The 14738-nt window shown below is 28.5% G+C and overlaps 1 protein-coding gene across 1 annotated transcript; it reads right to left on the bottom strand.

Annotated features, from left to right (window-relative positions):
* Positions 1-6499: 6499 nt before the first annotated feature.
* LOC123220602 (adenylate isopentenyltransferase 5, chloroplastic) lies at positions 6500-8104 on the bottom strand. The gene is made up of 2 exons (XM_044642941.1): positions 7712-8104; positions 6500-7564 (listed from the first exon to the last, which is right to left on the bottom strand). Exon 2 carries the CDS (start codon positions 7551-7553, stop codon positions 6567-6569), a length of 987 nt encoding a protein of 328 aa, XP_044498876.1. The 5' UTR covers positions 7554-7564; positions 7712-8104; the 3' UTR covers positions 6500-6566.
* Positions 8105-14738: the final 6634 nt, after the last annotated feature.

Here is a 14738-nt window from a genome sequence, read left to right as displayed (position 1 = left end):
CCTAACCTAATTGACGTGTCTACCCCTTTTCAAGCGTATAAATATATATATATAATATATAAATAATGGTATATTTAAATAATTAAATAATTAAAAATTAAATATAAAATATTATTCAATTATATGATAGCACATTATTATTTATATATAAAATTATATAAAAATTTATACATATAATTTTATCGTTAATCATCCAAAGCCAATTGATAAAAGGTTTTTAGAACCTTTTGATACAAATAAAGGTATCAAAATTTAACAAGTGTAATTTTATGCTATTGGATTGAAGTATTGGTTAGGTAAAATTATAAACACTCCCTCTTCAGCCAAAAACGTTTTAGCCAAATGAAATTACAAATTTCCCCTATCAAAAAAAAAAAAAAAAGTTTGATACCCTTTTGTGAGATTTGGCCGAGTTTAGTTGAAACCAATATTTTCACTAAGGTACGTAAAATATATGTTTTACACTAGTTTAATATAACTTTTTTTTTTTTTTACGGTTGTTAATTCAATATTCACTAGATATGTCGAAAAATATATTAAAGTTATAGTTGATGAATACAAAATTTATCCCTCCCAAATATATGAGCATATATCTCATTGCACAATTTAATTATAATATACTATAAATTTATAATCATAATGAGAATAAATTGGTGTTCGATACTTAACCAAATGGAGTCTCATACTTACTTGGGCGTTGCTTTGCAGAATTCGGGCTGGCTTTAACACCTCATAAATTGTCAGAACTCACTTTTGTTCATGGCCATCTCACGCTGAAACCAACACACACACACACACACACACTCAAGGTTCCTTGGCTTAAATAATTTTACATGTATACTCAATTAAAATCCTAACTTATACCACAATTGAAGATAATCATAATTATGCATGAAATTTTAGTAGTTCTAACCTTGACATGTAACTATAGTAGGTGTTACAATATTCCACTTGTCCTTTATATTATTGTAATTAATTTGAAAAGATTTATATTCAGAAGGTAATTAGATTAAAAATAATAATAATAATCTCAAGATTTCATTAAAATGTTCATCCCAAAAAAAATAAAAAATTGTAAGATATTCACATGAACTTTATAAAAGCCCAAAACTTAAACTTTATGTGTGAACCCATCACAAGAACTTTGTACATTGGCCCAGTAATACAATCTTTTTTAAAACTAAAGATAAAGAAGTCCATCATATAGGCCCATTATCTTTGTTTTATATATTTATATATTATCGTATAATTAAATAATTTTGTATTAAAATCACTCAATTATATAATAATATATATAAATGTGTATATAAAATTAGTACATATAATATTATTTTATATATATAAAAAACATTAAATACCTAAAAAACTGACATATAAAACAAAAACATTAAATTATGCTTAAAATTTCAATATTTTTTACCAAAACATCCCTCATAAACATATTGGTGGATCACGATAGAATGTTAACTCGTTAAACTAATTTAAAATAAATTTAGATATTAACTAATAGTTTTATTTGTTTTTCGAAACATACACATTAATCTCATTTATCAATTTTTATAACATATTTTATTAATATCGTTGAAGAGTATAGAGAAAATACCTCTATTTTAATACATAGAATACTCATATATTATACATAAGATACGAGGAATACTCATATATCACAAAACAAAAATGAATAAAATATAAAATAAGAACAGTTTATTTTAATAAAATTATTACAAATCTCAATAAATTATGAAAATTATATTACAATAAAATATTTATAAATAAGTTTTAATTAATTATTTTATTAAAAAAACACCCTTTGCCCTCGCTTCGGACTTAAACTTCTATCCTTATCTAAATTTAAAATGAAAATTCCGCCGAGAGTCTCAGCGGTCAAATCGGCCCACAAACTGATCAACTTGACATAATAATTTAAAATTACTTTGTTGACTCTTGATATTCCATCATGACTTTGTTAAATTTAAAAGGATTCTTATTCATCTTCTAACACATTAACGAATTTCCTTATCTTGATAAGATTGACATTAATTAATGGGAATTGCTTCATATTATAAGGTCTAAATCAATCACCATAAAGTTTAAAGGAATTTTTGCATGCACTCTGCAATAAATAATAATTTATTATTATTTTTTACAACAAGTTAATCAAAGTCTCCCTCTCGTAATATATTTATATTTTATCATGTGTGAACGTAATCTATTTACCACCCCCGTCTAAATCGAAGGTCGGAAGAATTATTCATTATCTTCAACCTTTTTTTTTTCGGTTAATATAAATTATTAATAAAATTCTAGAACTTAATTAACCGTAATAAACATATTAATAATATTACGTGTATTTAGTTTTAAATATTTAATTGATATTAAAATGATATATCATTACGTGATTAGTTGTTATATTATTTTTAATAATAATAATAATAATACGTGCACAATTTTATACATAAATAAGAGATATCACTGTATGATTGGATGTTGTTTTATTTTTAATTTTTAACTGTTTAATCACATGATGATATGTCGTTATTTGTACATAAAATTATGTACTACTTTATTATTAATTTAAAATTATTTAATTGCATGATAACTTAATTGAGAACTCAAAACTGGATGAAAAAGTTTTATTGAAACTCCCTTAAACTAATAGGTATATGTTGCTCTCAATTGATAGTTTGAGTGATAAATGATGTGAAAATCCCTAAACGAGGGAGGCTTAGGCTCAAGACTTATTGGTAAAATATCAAAATCAATACTATATATGATTTAGTAATTATGAAATTAATTATTGGTTTAATGTAGTCAATTCAACTATGAAGAGACGGTTGGGCAAGAGCCAAATCCAGTTGTATTATCTGCAAAGACCAAACCAAGTAAGGAATAATTTATTAACTTATTGTGATAATACGAAGAACACAGCCAATTAAGCTACAGACAACATGAAAGCCAAAACATAATTAATTCTTTCTGGTTAATAATTTCCTGGAAGCTGCACGTTGAAGAGAATACAAAAAGAACTTGGTTTTCCATAATAAATTAAAAGAAAGAGTACAAAGGTTGGGAGGTTGAGATTCTTTTGCAATGACCTCGACACCTTTGGCTCCTCTTGCCGCCCAGAATGTCAGTCTCTTCGTCAACTAAGCTTGCAATATTCAGTCTCCCTATTCCATATTTTGAATTCCAATATTGTAATTTTCCCGATCTCTGCATATCTATGAAACACGGAAATGAAAGCATAAGAACAGAGTTGCGAAAACACATTTTCTCAAAAATATAAGAACAAAAAGTGAGAAAATATATAAATATAAAAAAATATATATTTTTTTTCTGTAAATACTAAATTTTGTAAAGAATTCAATAACATATATTTATTTAAAAAGATATAACTTTGTAACAACAATAAGGTATGTATCCAATCAATTTGGTATATTAACTGATAACGAAATAAATAGAGTATATCAAATCTTACGAAATCAATTTTCAAATGTTCACCAACAGTTAGAGAAGCCGAAGATGGACAAAGAATAAATTTTAACACATCAAATAAGACAAAAACTTTAGAAGTTGGAGAAGAAGAGACAAAACAAAGTTAGAGTTTAAAATTGTAAAGAAAAGTAAAACATAAAATTGATTAAAAATTAAAGAAAACAAACATGTTTGGAATTTTTTTTAATATTTTCAACATATTTTTAAAACCTTTCGTATTAATTTTGAGATATTTTGGAAACGAAAATGTTTCGAAAATGCAAAAATGCACCATGCAGTGCGTTTCTATGCTTTGTAGACACACACATATAAAATATCAATTTGGGTCACTGGTATGAATCTAATGGTTTTAATCATAGGAGAATTAGTAGTAAATATAAACTCAAATTACTTAGGGATAAACACAAGAATAAAAGGGACAGCCATATGACGCGGAGGTCGCTGGATTATTAGTTGTCTCACATGACCGCCGAAATTAGGATAGCCTGTCCTTATAAGTACGCCCGATTTTTTTGAGAAGCTTACAAAAATTTGCTCGTTTAGTTTATCTATGTATTGGATTAAACCGAGATGGTGATTGATTGACAGTGGACAGTATGTTGATCTTTATCTTGTATTTTCTGTAAAGGAAGAGCCTGGTTGATGAGCGTTCCATGGTGATAACCATTTTTCATTGGACGAATTCTTCTCAATCTTATTCATACTTTGACTGTTTCTGCCATTAAAATAAGAAAGCTGACAGAATGAGGTAAAACAAAAAGAGGATAACTACATTGTATCCTTTCCTTTTCAAACGGCGTGTGCACATTTTCTTGATAATGATCAACAATGGTTTTATCTACACAAAAATCCCTGACTTTTAATCTCTTTTTTATCCTGAATTTTGTCCCTCGTAATCTCCTGTCAACAGAAATTTTCATTAAAAAAAAAAAAAAATCTAAATCACCATAGGTTTATCAACAAAAATGATGTCTCTTTACGTGAACAATATCAATTAAAAAATTATATTTATTATTTTAAATTAAAAATAAAATAATATTTAATTATATAATAATATATATAAATTTATATATTTAAAATAAATACCTATAGTATCACTCTTTTAATATTAACCCATATCAATAATTACTTTTTTAACAGTTACTAGTTAACATATTTATTTATCTATGAATAATGTTATGTAGATATATTTTAAATACATAAATAAATAAACACTTATATGTGTTAATATATGATTGAATATTATTTTATCTTTAATTCAAAATCATTCAATAAATTAATAATATATATAAGTAAATACCCATTTGGGTATTTAAAATATATACATATAATTTTATTATTTATTAATATGTTTAAGAAATTTTTTATTGTTAGTGCTTTCATGCTAACATGTGTTTTTTTATAATAGTATGATTAAGTGATTTTAAATTAAAGATAAAATAAGATTCAATTATATAATAATAAATTATTTAAATATTTAATTAAATACTTAAAATTAAATATGTATAATATTATTTTTTCCATAAACTTGAATCTCGAGGATATGTGAATTTATAACTCTCCCATGGCATATATTTAACTACTAGGAAAAGCATTCGCCAAAAACCTATTATAGTAGATAATATTTAGACATTTTCTTTGTTTTGATCTAAGATAGACAAAACGGTGTCGTGTTGGACTCAATATTTAATATATTCACATGAGAATTGACATTATTATCTACATCCAATGCAATGGTATCTTCAGATTATATTTTAAAATTTAATTTCTTATCTAGACAATTAATAATACTGATTGATATAATTAATATTTATTTAAGGGTCAAATTAATTATAATTAAATGATAATTAAAATTCTTTAGAAGGAATATTGGACTGTGCGTGACGAATGACTCATAATTTTTCTATAAAATGTGTTAAATTACAATAAAAATTATATAATATGATAGTTGATGAGTTTGAAGGAGTGGCAACAAACATGGGTCCAAGGGACTTTTAAAATGGGAGTGGGGAGTGGGGAGTGGGGTATAAAGGCTTCATCTCCATATCATATAATTGGAGTTTGGAATCATGTGGCATGAAGACGACAACGGTTTCTGGTTGGCCCCACCATTCACCACTGTTTGTTTTTCCCCCATTTTAAAGATTCCCATACCATTTTTTTTATTTTTAATCACCACCGTCGATTCCACCCATCAAGCATTTACCTTTCCATCAAATCAAGCCCACGTCTGGTCCCACCCTTCTGGTTCTCCAGGACCCCTAGATCCCCACTGGATGGTGATTGATTTATCATGTGAGAATAGCTTTTTAAGATACCACAACAAGCACAATAGACGTCTTTTATAAAGAATATATATATATATATATATATATATATATATATATATATATATATATATATATATATATAATGTATGCCAAGCTTACAGCTCATCATGTCACACCGAAACACCAAATAACAACCCTCCGATCATGTACAGACTGCAGTTTCGGTGCACCAAAGAGTAGCATTAGTTGTACGGAAAATTCAAAGGTTACCCGTGTGCGTGTGTATGACGTTGATCTAATGACCAGCACGGATTTCTAAAATGCTCCATCTGTACGGCTGCCAATGTACGCATTTTAAACCTGACAGTTGCCTCTCAATAAATTAACAATTCTCTCCGTTTTGGCTTTTATTTTTTTCTCTCCAAATATATGCCATTTCATAAATTTAGGGACAGACTGGTTTGAAGTTTTAACTATTATTTTGGTAATTAAATTAATATTAATTTTATTATAATTATATTATTATTTATGAATTTTTTGAGATAAAAATAAATTTATATTTAATTAATGTAATAAATAATATAAAAAATATTTAAAAATAATTATATTCAAGGTGTTTAAGTAAAATAATTTACTAGTATTCTTTTATTATCTTTAACCAAACATAATAATTATTTATACCTATCATATTTTATTAAACATAGTATCATTCTATCTTCAAGAAAATCTCTCTATTTTGGTAATAAAACATTATCCAAACCAAATACCCCTTACATGTGATAGAATGCCAAATGACATCATCTAACGAGTTACGGCGGCCACAGCAGCAATGGTCATGTGTGGAGGAGTAATGGTTGTGGGGGCAGCTGTGCCGGCGGATACAATGGTGGCGATACGTTCTTCAGGATAAAGAAATTTTTCAACAATTTTTGAACTGGGTAGTCTCACTAACTCTTCCCAAGCTTGGTCCGCCTCTACGCCCCGTTTTAGGAAGACTTCAGTGGCATCTATGCGGTGCATGTTCCAATTGCATTGATTAAACAGCCTTCGAATTTTTTGTAATTGGCGAGAAGCAAGCGAACAAGTGTTGTCTTTGATTTTCGCAATGGCAGCTTGGAGGAATTTGATGCGAGTTTCATCATCAAGAATCGATTCGGCTCGTAAATACTGGTCTAATTCAGGGACCCCAATTGCCCGTCTAATCCCTTGGGAATAATCAGCCTGTGGATCAAATATACTTCTCACCTCTTCTACCAGGCCAAGCTCCACCATCCGATCAACTCTTTCCGATACAAAAGAATGGAGAACAGGCAGGGAAACATCAACCCACAGAAAGCAACATTCGTACCTTAATTGAAAGTCGGGATCCTCGTTGACAAGAGCTTCAATGTAGGAATTGGAGCCACCGGCGATGATGGGGTGGCGATGTCGTGAGAGGATGGATTCAGTTGCTAATGAAGCTTCGTTTCGAAAATCAATTGCAGCGAAATGTGAATTGGGGTCTATTGTGCCAAGCAAATGGTGGGGGATACCATAACACTCCTCTTCTGTAACTTTATTGGTGACTATTTCAAGGCCTTTGTAAGCCTGTATTTTATCAGAATTTACAATCTCTGCAGGGAAACGATTAGCGAGATCAATTGCAAGCCGTGACTTGCCAGTACCCGTAGCTCCCATTACAAACACAACCTTATCTTTCCGTCGGAAGAAATGCTCCATGTTGAGTCCAACCTGGAAATTCACCAGCGGCTGCAGAGCCTGCTTACAGGCAGACATGGAAAGCTTCATGTTCGATTAACCTGATAAGAAATTAAGCACAAACAGTATAAGAAATCTGAAAACATTAGAAAGATCTATGGATGTTTAGTTATCTAAACTAGAAGCATGTAAAACGTTATATATACAAAAAAACGAAATAACCCCACATAGTTTGATGGGCCACATACCTTTACTATCAAATATGCGGCGACCTGTGGAGGAAATATGGCCAGTACAATCTCTCTCCTTGCAGAGAGAGAAGGAAAGAAAGAGTGAACTGTAGCAAAACTTGGTGGAAATGGAAATGTAAATGGCTCGCACAGAATATGAAGCAAACGTAGTGGGAAAGGAGGAGGTGTTTTTCGGGTATATGCAAAGCCAACTCTAAGTAATTGAAAATCTAACCTATAGGTATATGTACACTTGGAATAGAGGATTGCGACTAAAGATAATAGCACAAATGCTGAGGAGAAAACGAAAGATTTAGCAGCTTTGTGATTCTCTCTGATTTAAACTCCAGCCACCTGCTCAAAGTTTGCGTGATTACGCTGGGTATTTATGGTAGCAGGATGAGGTTATTTAACAAAAAGTTGCATCATTATTTTTCAATGGTGGTGGATTCCCCAAAAACACTTGTATTTCTTTGATAGGCAATCTTCTCTACAACCCAATAAACTAAATAACTTAATCAGAAACGGCGGAAAGAAAGGATTGCCCTGTAACTTTCCGGCTTTAATACGTACAAACAAAATTACAGCAATAATATGGTTAAGTGTGTTTCATATTAGGTCAAAGGTTTATGCTGACTTGAGTTTGACTCTTAATAAAGAATAGGACAGTGCTGGGTGCGAACTTTCATTCGTCTCTTGGCTGCAACACAAAAAATATTTTAAAAATTATTAAATATATATTATTATTATTTTTAATAAAACTTGATAAAATATGTATAAATAATTATTGTATTTAATTAGAAGTAATAAAAAAATAATAGTATATTATTTTACTTAAATTTTGTTAGATATAATTATTGTAAAATATTTTTTTTATGTTATTGTTACATTAATTAAAAACAAAATTATTTTTGCCTTAAAAAAATAATAAATAAAAATATAATTATAATAAAATCAAAATTACTTTGATAATTTTTAATAACTAAGATCGATGTGATAATTAAATTATCCTTTATATTATATGTCACATCACCATTAGTAATAGAAAATTATCGAAATTTTTTATTACTTATAAACGAAACAAAATAATATAAATAATAAAATATAAATTACCAGAATAATTTTTAATCCCCTCAAAATATTTATTGGTCACTTCTATACATGAATCAATTGAATTTTACTTTGAATTATCCATGAATCACAAGCTGGTTTTGTGTTTAACTAATTAATTTTCTTAATTTGGTATATTATTTCCTAATCAACATTAAAAGAAAGTAAAAAACAGCACCTTATTACCAACAATTTGAGTGGGCAAGCAGCCTAGTTGTTTCCAAGAAAACAGTGGGCGGGGAGAGCATTTTCTTTGTAGTGGCTTTGAATTTGGTTGCTAAAAATTATAAATAATATTAATAATAAATAAAGGGAATTGACATCCTAGCATTTTTTTATCTCATTAATTTAATTACCCACCAGTAGTAATTAATCCTATATTTATTTATGTATCAAGAAGAAATCAAAACTTTATTAGAATTCTAATTTTATTTTATTGATTTTTTGACAATTTCACATTAATATTCCTAAGGTAAGTCTTGAAAAGTAGTTAACTTTAACATTTGGGTTTTCCAAAGATAGCAGCCAATTTAAGAATCATATAGACTTGAAAAGTAAGGGAATAACAATACAATTAAAATATAAATGACGGTGGGCAGCTTTAGGGATCTTGGAATGTAAATTATAAAACACATTACAATAATCTTCTTCTTTTATGAGATTAATTGGTTATAATATACATAATAATAGACAACGGAAAAGAATATATATATATAAAATTCAAGGATTAATAAAATAAATAAAATATTAAAATTTTTAAAGAGAAAATTTGTGTTTAAATTTTTTCCACGTCAATGAAACTCTGATATTAATTATTTAAAAAACACTAAAGTCTCATTCCAATCATGATTATCAACTAGCTTAATTGATTTTCCAGTAGTCAAGAAGAAAAGTGATAGGGAGATGTACTAGTGTAGGTAGTGGGGGGATGAGATCCTTGTCACTATTTAACATATAAAAATATATATGGAAGATGCAAACTTTTGACCTTATAGTAATTAATCCATCATCCATCTTTTCACACTTTCATGTATAGACTCGCATGATAAGTTAGAAAAGATGGATGAGATGATGAATGATTAGAAAAAAGATAAACAATTCTTGGTTAGTGTCTATCAAGATTAATCACAAGATTTCAATATCAAAACTTTGATACTATTCATCGAAATTAATGTTTATCTTAATCGTTTTAACCTTGACATTGGCCTGTGGTTCAAGGCAACTCTACCCTCTAAGCTCCTATATGATAATATACAAATTAGTTTAAACTATGCATCAACCATATATTTAGGGCCTTTTGATTTCTTAATCATTGAGATTGGAGAGACCCTTTGAATGTTTAGTTGTTGAGATTTATACCTTGCACAAACCTGACACCCAAGCTCACCACCCGTGAGTATAATTATAACTAAGAAACTTGATTGTGGTTCTAATATCAAATGATATGAGTTTAAAAAAACTAAATCTCAAAAGGTAATTATTACTATTAGGAAACTCTAAGTCATATAAATCCTACATCAAAAACGTATATTTTTCTTATCTAGGATTCAAATTTAATGCCTTACAATTGGAATCCTAACACATTAAGGTAGAATATTGATTCAAGTATTGAGCTAATGATTGTCAACTTGTACATTCGGTAATGGGATGGGATGGCATATGGGGTAGGGCAACATGAAGCCATGGATAGTATAAGCACTACTAGGCTTCCCGCATGAAACTTTAAGCAGAAATTTAAAAAAGATAAAGTGGGGAGTTTGATTAGTGATATATGAAAATTTATAATGAATAAAATGAAATGTCCCCACTTAGTGATATTTTTTAGGGTTTGAAAATCATAACGGGGTAGTCATGGACAATGATAGATTAGAGGGTCCTAATAATCATTAGGAGAGAAAATATACAATATTATCTAAGGTGGCAACTTGACTAATAGTTTAACTTAGAGATTGAACATTAATCATATAAAGTTAAGGGGTTCTCAATTGTACATTTTTAGCAACCTAATGAATTGTGACTATGATGGGTTATGAGCGTGCGTGGGATCAGAAAAAAAAAAAAGGTCACTTTAATTGGCACTTACATAGATTTATAATGAGTGACTGAAAGGAATTTTCTTCAATATAAGTAATAAGAACCTTAAAAAAGCAATCATGCGAAGTCAATAGTGGGGGGTTTATAAATATAAATATGCTTTTCTTAATTAATTATAGAATCCACATTTTACTACATTATAAATTATAATATAAGCTTATTGACAAGGCATATTCATATTCACTACCCCCGCTTCTCTTATGCTTAATTTATATATTCAAGGGTCGTTTCTTCAATTGAGCCCACCTTCTTTTGATTCCCCCATCACACATCACGCATCACTTCATTCATTATTATTTAACCTAATTTTATATCTAAGCCACCAGGAACTATTTGTTTTACATGTATGCACTAATTGGCATAGTTATGTCGTCACATGTAAGTCAAACATACATATATATATATATATATAAATTTAGTACCATATATTAAAAATAAATCATTCAAAGTCTACCCGTCGGCTGTTGTAAAGTCTTATTCAATTTTCAAGTTAATTATATGCTTAAACCATTAGACAAGTTGGTACCTTATATAGATAATGTTGTGCATTCTTTAAATAATGATCATCCGAAAAAATTCCTTAAGCATTAGCTAGGTCTGTCCAAAGTTTTAAGTGGGTTTCCTTCTAGTTTCTAAGTCTAATTATTCATTCATTCTTATTGCACTAGAATAACATATCTAATTTCCAACTTTATGCTAAAAGAATTAGCCCGGGTTAAAATATATATTCGACAACTAATTTTAATGTATTATTTAAGGGCGCACTCCAAATCACCAAATTTGGTGTTAATTATAAGATAAAGGGCATAAAACAGAATCGTTTTGTATTAATGACTTGATTCGATACCAACGTTTGTTTAGCACCTTGAATTATAATATAATAATGTAATGTGTATTCAGTTTTGAGTATCTAATTAGATACCCAAATAATATATCATAGTATAATTAAATATTATTTTATTTTTATTTTAAAATTAATAAATCACATGATGATACATATCTAATTAGACACTTAAAACTAGTATTATTAAAATCAAATTGGATTGACCTGTTCAACCATGAACCAATCCATGGTTCTGTCTGTTTTATATATAAAAATTAGTTTTGTTTTGTGTATATGCATTTATAAAGAAACGAAAACCAAAGTGGTGGTGATGGGTAATATTAAAATATTATGATTGACTAATTGGTTTGAAGTTAGATAGTTGTTACTGAAAGTAAACAAATGTTAATTATAGAGAGAAAAGTTGTCATTGTGGTAAACAAATATTAATTAGAGAGGGAAGAGTTGCATTAAATTGATTTTAGTGGGCTAAAACAAATTAATTATCTATATAAGTGTTTCTAATCAGAGAAAACCATATGAGTGACATCAAATATTTGTTGTTTAAATATATACCATTTATGTTTAAAAAATGTGATGAATTTTTGATAGTATTTATAAAGCATATAATAATTTAGGAATAAACTAAACTAATTGGTTAAATCGATCGAAGTGTGAATTAGTAAAATAACCAGTTTAAACATCAATCCGATTTTAAAAACATTGTTTGAAAATGAATGCTCGGAGTTTTATTGATTAAAATAATATTGATGAAGTCGTTTTCTTATAAAAGTTGGTCGTTTTTATTGTTGGATTCATTTATGGATGCTAGTAGCCTTTTAACCTACTACTAATTAACATTGCTGCCTAAAAACTTTTGGTTTTGTAATTTTATATATAAAGGTAGCTTACTGCCTGTAAATTCCTTTCTCATTGAACAGGACTCACCCTCACTCTTCTGCCAGGAATTTTCTATATTCTCTCGAGCAAAAACTCAGTTAAATCCAGCTATAAATGAACTAAAAGAATGACATGAATTGGAGACCGAACACTTGGGAACCCTTTTTACCTGAAAAAATCTAATCAAGTAAAGTGTTTTTAATGTTCTCTCGTTTAGTCACATCTCCATTAGGTTCTATTCTTTCTGCACAGCTATTAGCTTTTACACATTCTAACCGGATCCATGAAAACAAGGATGAAAACAACGAACAACCCTTTTTTCTTTCTTTCTCTTTCTAAATTATGTGGGTGGCCACTCATGAAGCAATCCCATCGAAAGGCATGCCTCATAAAAATATTCTTCTAGCTAGTTACCTCAGTTTGGCTTCTTCCTTAAGAATGGTTCACGCTTGCAGTAGGAATCAAATTACAGAAGATTGATATATACGGCGGTCCTTTTCTAGATTAAAGTGGCAATAATGCACATGTACGTAGGAATTAATCAGATTAGAACCCTAGTTGTAATGCTTTGGTACAGTATTCTGTCCTAGCCTTTTGGCATTTCTAGCTAAGAATCGCAAAGAATATATTACTATTACTGCATATTTATATATAATATAGTTTACGTTGTTCTGTGCTGGATTATCATGCAGTGAGCTCCACTTCACTAATGCAACTGGATTTCAATTTTAAAAATCCATATGTGTACAAATTGATATGACAGAATGCGAAGAGAGTCTCACCCACTTCGGTTACCGTAAAAGCAAGCGAAGAAATTGTAAACCCTAACCGGGGAAAGGTAATATTTTAAATTTTTGAGTTGGGAAAATTGTTATTTTTTAATATTTTTGATTAAATAATGATTTTATCCTTAAAATTAATAAATTTTGTTAATTTTAATAGTTGATGGATGAATATTTAAGTTTTAAAAAATTAACGGACAAGAGTTTAGGAAAAAGAGTAAACCTTAGTGGGAATAAGTCATTTGGCCTAAAAACGTTTTTTTCTAAGAATGGGGAGAAGGCTCCAAGCCTCCAAATATTGTTTGCAGAGGGAAGTTAGAAATTTAGAGGAGGATTGTTATTAAACATTTTTACAAGGAGCAATACTAGGTGTAAACAATTTATATATATAATTTAAATATATAAATAATATATTATCATATAATTAAAATTACTTTATTTTTAATTTAAAATCATTCAATTATATAAAATATACCCAAATTATATAAAAAAATATTTATAATTTTATTATTTTACAAGAGGTTTTGGCATAATTTTAATCATATTGATTTTTTTTCTGCTTAGACCATTCTATATGATTTCCTTATCCACATGTTGCAAGGGGAAGAATTACTGTTGACAAAAAAACGTCCTTTGTCCTCACAAGTTGGATTTTTTTTTTTTTAAATCACAGTTATACATTTTCTAACAATATTTTATTTTATAACTTAATTTAAATATTTTATACCGATTAAATTATTATAAACAGTGTTATCTATACTTAATTTTTAGTATTAATTAAATAATTAGATAATATATTATCAGATAAATAGATAATATATTAGGGTAAGTGCAAAATTTTAAATATAAAAGGGGTTAGTGTAATTTTCATTAGCGTTTCCGTGGTTTATCTAAAATGCTATAATATAGAGGGCTAAATTCAAAAAATCTAATGTAAAATATATGCAATTGGCATATTATCTTGGTCCTTTGTAAGTTCAGCTTATTTAATGCGCTAATTGTAACTTTTTCACACTAATGGGGGGCACATTTAATTTTCCTTAACACCAAATTTCTATAGTGTAAGTTTGAGAAATCTATATTTCACCCATCTGGTAAAGTTAAAGTTAAATGTCTATTTTTGTCATTTTGCATAATATGTAATAAGTTTAATATTACTTGATATATAATAACAAAAGTAAGTTACATCTCCACTCTAATTATTTTATTTTTTAATTTTTCATTTTTTGGCTATAAAAAAACACTTAGATGGAGTTGATATATCTAGAAGCATATGTGATTTATATAAGTGACTGTGACCTATATGAGTGACGAGACATCTCGAAGTTTATGAAAA

The sequence above is a fragment of the Mangifera indica genome, chromosome 7 (assembly GCF_011075055.1).
Source record: "Mangifera indica cultivar Alphonso chromosome 7, CATAS_Mindica_2.1, whole genome shotgun sequence".
In the NCBI taxonomy this organism is placed as follows: domain Eukaryota; kingdom Viridiplantae; phylum Streptophyta; class Magnoliopsida; order Sapindales; family Anacardiaceae; genus Mangifera; species Mangifera indica.
Note: the sequence above shows the minus strand (reverse complement) of the source record. Positions and strands in the feature narration are given on the sequence as shown.

Excerpts from the sequence above, each read along its gene's own strand:
- LOC123220602 (XM_044642941.1), bottom strand. The coding sequence starts at position 7,553 with ATGAAGCTTTCCATGTCTGCCTGTAAGCAGGCTCTGCAGCCGCTGGTG.